Source organism: Lupinus angustifolius, chromosome LG03, assembly GCF_001865875.1.
Source record: "Lupinus angustifolius cultivar Tanjil chromosome LG03, LupAngTanjil_v1.0, whole genome shotgun sequence".
NCBI lineage: Eukaryota > Viridiplantae > Streptophyta > Magnoliopsida > Fabales > Fabaceae > Lupinus > Lupinus angustifolius.
This window is the reverse complement of record NC_032011.1, coordinates 15,123,807-15,131,074: the sequence shown is the minus strand read 5'-3', so window position 1 is coordinate 15,131,074 and position 7,268 is coordinate 15,123,807. Positions and strand designations below refer to the sequence as shown.

The following is a 7,268-nucleotide window of genomic DNA, read 5'->3' as shown; positions in this document are numbered from 1 at the left end:
TTTGACCGTATGATTTTATGTATGATTAGTAATTTTTAACAATATGAATGCACTGGTAACATATATGATTTTAACCATGCGAATGCACGAGCAACATACATATTCTTAATCATAAATGCACATGTAATATGTGTTCTTAATCATGCGGCAAAAAATATCGTCCCGTGTAAATGCACGGGTAACTTGCTAGTTAATGATAATAAAAATACAATTGTTAACAATTGAAAATAATCATCTCCTATACGGCAACAAGTTTTTGTTTTCCCTTTTCCACTTAAGAATAAAAGTGTAATAATGTTTCATATTATTTTTTCCTTTTTATTTTTTATGTATCATCCTCTTTAATTATGCAGAAGATTTCGACCTATTAACAATCTTTTTAGTCCATGATAAGCAAAATATGCAGTATAGTAATTAGTTTAAACTCACTTACATTTTAGATAATTAGTTAGTTTTGATTATTATTGGAGTTACAAGGTGTCTAATGGTTAGGATAAAAGGTTTAAAAAGTAGAGTGAGTAAGATTGTGTGATCGAGTTTCACCCGCAACAAATTTATATAAAAAAAGTTATAAAAGAATAAAATGAATGAGGTTGATGTTTCGTATCTCACCCACAATAAATACTAATATCCTAAAATTTTCATTATATAAGACTTTCATTCTTTTTATATAGGACTTTCATTGTCACTTTGTAATTTAATACAATGTCATGCAATCAATGATATACACAACTCTTTCTTTACTCTTTGATTTTAATATGATATGATAGCAAAGTAATTATTGTTGGAGAATTTCTCCATCTATTAATCTATAGATTGAATGCGGAAGTCCTTATGATCATGGTTTCGTTCCCATATGGAACGACCATGACCCAGACCGAAGAAACCCCAATTGATTTCATGGTGAATATGAAGGACATACCTTGGTTAGCCATTTGGAATCTCGAAGGTATGAGGGTGTGATGATCTTCTAGATGTTAGAGCACTTGATGGTTTTCCTTATGCTTCTCTAGAGGGGAATGAGAAAGCCTTAGGGAGTGTGTTGCTTGGGTGGAGAGAGTTTTTCTTATTATTTTGTCCTTATGGATGACTTGATAGTGTTTTTATCCTTATGGATAACACTATCCTAATCCACTTTTATTCTCCTTAACTTGAAAACATGTTGCTCTACAAATGGGGACCATAACCCATAAAAGTAACCCTGAAGCGGTCACTACTTCAGTTACAATAATTCTGATTCAGTCCCTTCATCAAATCAGAAATTGTCTGAAGGTATCTACACTTATAGTATTTCATGACACATATGTCCTTAGCCACCAAATTAAATTACTGAAGATCATTTTATATTTTGACTAATTAAATAATGACCATAACACAATTATAAAATTATATTTGTCACCCATAAATTGTCAGAAATTCTAACAATTATATCTTCCATTACGGCTTAACCTAATATCCCGACTAGTTCAATCATCACTCCAATTTTAATAACATTGGTTGGACTCCACATCCTTCAAATTCCTTCCATCATCACTCCAATTTTAATAACATTGGACATTTGAACTCCACATCCTTCAATTTCCTTCAAAACTAAGTTCAATATTAGTAATAGCTATCAATCTCGTACAAATCTTCTAACTAACTCTTTTAACTACAAGAAAATGACATATGTTAAAAATGATATTTTGTTTAGTATTAATTAATTTATAAGTGACATATATCACTTTATTTTAGGTATAAAAATTTAGTAAGAGTTATAATATTTGGTATATCATTACTCCTAAAACTGAATTTGATAATCTAAATTTATGTTTGGGTTATTGTTGAACCTTAAAAGCACTATTTGTTGAACCTTGAAAGCACGTCTGATCTTGTCAAACATATTAAAAAACCAAAAATAGTTTACTAGACTCAAGAAGTATTTTGGCCATTCCTATTGTATCTAAACTCACTTAAAAAAACTTTTCACCTTTCATAAATACAACCGATGAATCTCTATTCATATATTTCTTCCATGATTTTCTTGGTGTATATCATGTTCTGAGTTAAAAATGTCAACCGTATTTCTAGTGGAAAATTTGTGTGATCTTAATTATGATGTCACATTTTCATCTTCTGATTGTCCTGCGTAAGACCTAGGGACGGGTCAACTCATTGGAATGATCACAATTCACAAAGTTGAAACATTATTCAAGACTGTTTGAACCCATAGATCCATATTCGTCAGTCTCTTGCATGAAATCTTTGGGAAGCAGTGTCTATCACTTCTTTTTAGCTGTGCCATGAATCATGAATATCTTGATCATTCCACAATAAATCCTATCTCTTCATTTCCTAGGGTTAAAGATGTATGATTCTTGGATAGTTTTTAGTTATGGTAATTATGATTAATTTTATTTTAAATGGTAGCATGGGTTTCAAGCAATTACTAATTTTTCCATTGTATAATTCTCTACATTTTGTCATTGTGTAGAGTTAATTCCAATAATGAAAGTTCAATATTTTTTCTCCTTTTGCTCTTTCAATTCCCTTCTTTTCTTTATTGTTGAATTACTAAGAAATCAAGATGATATCAGAGTAATTAACTATTCCTTCTCATAGCTTCTTACTAAAAATGCAGCACATACTCTCAGCATATTGCAAAAGTTTGGTCTGAGCTTGTAAATTTTCTTTCTTTGGCTTCAAAGAATGCTTCTCTCTCTTATTCTTCCTGGCTACTCTCTTTCTTTATGACTTTCTTTTATCATTTTCATATTCTTTATTTCTCTAAATTCTTTTTGATATTATTGAGCAAATTTTATCAATATTTCTCTTAATTCTTCTCAATATTTTTTAGTCAAATATTGCACATATTATTCTCTTATTATTCTTGAGAAAAATTGCTCATATTTCATCTCACTTTTCTCTTGTTATATTCTTAAGTAAAATTGCTCATGTTTCATCTTGCCAAGAAACTAAGATGATATTCTACTTGAGCATTGTTCTTAAAGAAAAGAAACAATCATTTTTTCAGCACTTTGGTGGTTCTTCCCAACTCCATAACTAACTTTTCACGTTTGCTACCTTATATCCAAGCTGAGAATCAATGATATTCACTCTCTAGCTTTAAGGGATGTTAAAGATGACTCATTCTTAGATAACTTTAATTATATTTAAAAATGTCACTTTAGGCTTTAGTAAGGAACAACCTCTTCATTGTACCTCATGTTGAATAGCGAAGAAACCTACAATATCCTTTCATAAAAGTCTCCTTCTGGTCTTGTTCCATTCTAAAATATATGATATCAACTATGGTGGGCATACAATATTTTGTAGTAATCAATGATTTTTCCCATTCGTAAATAATTTTCTCTACGGGAGTGATAATCACATGGCAAACGGTGTCAATGGCTAAAAAAATAATGTTAAACACATATGACATAAATTAATTGGCAAATAAAAATAGAGGATGAAATATCTTTCTAGGAGATAATTTCTCTCCTTACACCAGTTAGGCAATAACATATGATTATTTTTTACTTATTTTAAAAATAAATAAGAAACAAAAAATAAACTAAAACAAATGTCTATTAATAAATGAGTGTGAAGAGATAACTTATCTCCTCACATTCATTATTCTAATAAAAATAATATAAATAATGGTAGATATATGTTGTGTATAAAAAATTTTACATTAAAAGGGCATGAATATTAAACTTGTTCCACATATAATTCAATCATTTTAGTCACATGCAGTGATGGCTAGTATGAAGCATTATCAATTGTTAAGTAGCTACTTAAACATTTTACAACACGAAAAAATAGGTAATGCTAGGGAGTCAAAAGGAGGAAAGAACATTAAAGAAAGCTTAGAACATTATTACCAGACTAATATGATCATATTTGTCAGTGGTTGGATTTACTAGGCCCTTTCATATTTACAGAAAATGCCCTCATAATTCTCTACTATGACCACATGTCCCTCTTATCCTCTGAATTTAACAGAAAAGTGTAATTCAAGTTTCTCATACAATATTAATATCAACAACAACAAAAAACACTTACAAACAAGGGAAGAAAGAAAATAAAATTTGCTTTCCTCAAAATCAAGTTTTTATAATTTCTTTCCTCATCTTCCTCTTTGAAGTGCCTTCTCTGCAGTGGTTACCTCTTCCAAAATCCTTGCCTTTCGCTTTGCAGGAATAGGAGCAGTTGGTCCAAAACTAATGTAGTGTCCGGAAACTGCATTGAGTGCTGAATACATGTCCCTAAAGGAAGCCCTACCAAGAAGATTTTTCTCTCTTCTATACTTAGCAACCCATGAGTTTGAGGTATCCCTTAACTCAGCAACAGCTTCAGCCACATTAGGGTCATTCTTGTCCAATGTAATAGTTGTTCTAACCTTGTTGATAACTTCCTCAGTTTCCTTTACGTACTCTTCATCTGAAGCAGCTAGTGCAGGTGTCAAGGGAAGAAGGAAGAGACATGTGGTGGTGGAGGCAGTCATGGAGAGAAAGACACGGCGGCGTGGGGTGGTGGTTGGTGGTGTGAGAGTGGCGGAAATGGTGGTGGTTTTGGGATTGAGGGGTGGGAGAGATTTGGTGGGTGTGGATGTTGGAGTTAGTAGTGTTGGTGAAGCCATGGCTTTGTGAAAGGAAATTGAAGAAGGAGAGAAAGAAAAGTTGAAGCTTTTGTTGTGTTGGTTAGAAGAGAAAAGGAAGTATTGGGTTTTTGCCACGTGGGCTTATCGTCTTATCTTCTGTTTCGTTTTTGGATGAGAAACCAACCAATGATTTATAAGATATAGATTCACATCCTCATCTGTCTGTCTTCAATTGTTTTCATTCCAACACCTGAAATTTAAATAACATCGAATTATTTAAGAAGAGTGTATATTTCACAGATGTATTCAATAATTTAGCCAAAAAATGTCAAGGAAATGTCAGTTAGTGAAGAGAAGTTTTGATGTGTGTTTGGAATAAGAAAATATAGTTATAGCATTAAAATTAAGAATACTAAGTGAAAGATAGTAGATAGTAATAAACTATATATTTTTATTAAAGGATTATATATATATATATACTGAGAATATAAATGTTTTTTTATACTGTTAATAAATCATCAATCATTTATATGTCAACTATCATATATTTTTAAATAAAAATAATAAAAATTAATTGTAGAAAATATATTGACAATATAAAAAATTTATATAGATTTTAAATTCTTAGTAAAATTTGGCTTTTGCTTTTTAAAGGTGAACAGTCACCATTCTTCCTAAATTTAAAGTTAAAAAAAATCTTTTATTTCCTTTGGGCATGAATGAAACCATGCATTTTTTTTGTTATGGAGATGTTCGTTAAAGTTTTTTTTTACCCCATATTGAGTTTTGTTTAATTTTATAAACGAGTTCATTGTGATTCTTAAATGAGTTCTACATAATTTTTCACTTTATATTTCTCAATAATTTTACTTGGCTAAAAATTTACTCTAATCTTAACTCACATTCCAGCAATTGTTTTTTATAAATTTTTACGTTTATGAGAGTTTGAACTGGAGTTCTTAAAGTTTACATATCACAACTCCATTTAATTAAACTAAACCAATTAACCAATAGTTTTTAAGTGAATCTCATTTTATGACTTAACCCTCAAATGTATCTTTGACTTATAATCAATGTTTCTTTAGCAGCACAAATGCTTCCTAAATAATACCACGTAAAACATGTTTTAATGATGCACCTTTTCAATGAGCTGTTCCTGAATTCCTAGTCACACTCTCCTACCGAAGATTCCTATAAAAAGTAAGAGAACAAAAGCATGATGATGAGTTCACTATTGGTTTTCTAATTGGAGTGAATGGAAAGATGATCATCTAACTCGTATTACAACTGGTGTTGTTAAAACCGTACCGGTTATCAAACCGGTCAGGGTACTGGTATAGTGGTACAGTGGTTCAACCAGTGGTTCAGTAATTAAACCGCATGCCGGTTAAACCGGACATACCTACTTATATTTATATATATAAACCTATAACAAAAAAAATTCCAAATAGGTAGCTCAAATTTATAATCAATAAATAACTTTAAGTCTTTAACAAATTCAAAGTCTAAATTAAAAAACATATATCAATCAAAAAGTATCACTTAACAACCACAAAATATAAATAAATGACATAACTTCACAACTCACTCTATAAAACAAATAAATTTAGAGTTTTAACATTTAACATCAATGAGTCAAAATTGTCTTATATGAATATTATACTTTTCTACCAAATCCTATCTTCAGACAGTACTCCAAGATTACACAAATGTCACGTTAGGAACCAAAATGTGTAATCTAAGTATGTCTTGGAAGTATGTGGGAACCAAAATGTGTAATCTAAGTATGCCTTGGAAGCATGTGTCCTGAAGTGTTGAAAAAAGGTTGGAAAAATGGGTCATCCTTGTAATGGGTTTTTAAGTTCTTTAAAAAAAAAAATATATGTGTATAAACTGACCGGTTTAGTAAAATACCGGCCGGTTCACCGGTTTTGACCGATTTTGACCGATTTGATACTTGGCCGGTTCAACACTTGTACCATACCGGTTAGGGGACCGGTTCACCGGTTTTCCGGTTGAACCGGCCGGTACGGTACGGTTTTAATAACTATGATTACAACTGTACTTCATGATTTTAAAGTTATCAATTATCTTTTGTGTTGCATTTAAAAGGTAACTCGCAAAAAGAATGAGACCAACCATTACTTTGTAAGTGGTATTTTAACTATTGTGAAACTTGAACTGAACGTTAAACTAGAGATCTCGTATTAGGTTTAATCGGTTGAAACGGTTAAACCGTCCGGTCTGTCCGGGTGATTCCATGCATAATTAATAATTTTTATTTATAAATATATAGTTATATAAATGTAAAATTTTATATAATTATTAATTATGTATAATTATATTGAAGTAATAATATCTTCATCTTTTTTGGATGGTAGTAGAAAAAAATATTAGAGCAGTGTTTCATTCTTATTTTATTTTTAAGTGAACCGTGCGGTTTACTTTTTGTATTAATTCAGTTTAACCGGGTTTAACATGGTCAGTCCGGAATTTCCCCGTTCAAAGCCGTCCACTCATTCAGTTAAGATTGTAATATAGAACCGTTTTCAAGTACGGTAAGCGATTAGATCGGACGGCCGTCCCGTCCGGTTCAGTTCTTACGACATTGATTTTAACAATGTTATTTGCATAATAACTTTATGCATAAAAACGACATATGCATATATATATATATATATATATA

The 7,268-nt window shown here is 30.9% G+C and overlaps 1 protein-coding gene across 1 annotated transcript; it reads right to left on the bottom strand.

The window, feature by feature from the left end:
* LOC109343499 (photosystem II repair protein PSB27-H1, chloroplastic-like) lies at nucleotides 3,816–4,691 on the bottom strand. Its single transcript, XM_019581825.1, has 2 exons — nucleotides 4,091–4,691; nucleotides 3,816–4,051 (listed from the first exon to the last, which is right to left on the bottom strand). Exon 1 carries the CDS (start codon nucleotides 4,619–4,621, stop codon nucleotides 4,109–4,111), a length of 513 nt encoding a protein of 170 aa, XP_019437370.1. The 5' UTR covers nucleotides 4,622–4,691; the 3' UTR covers nucleotides 3,816–4,051; nucleotides 4,091–4,108.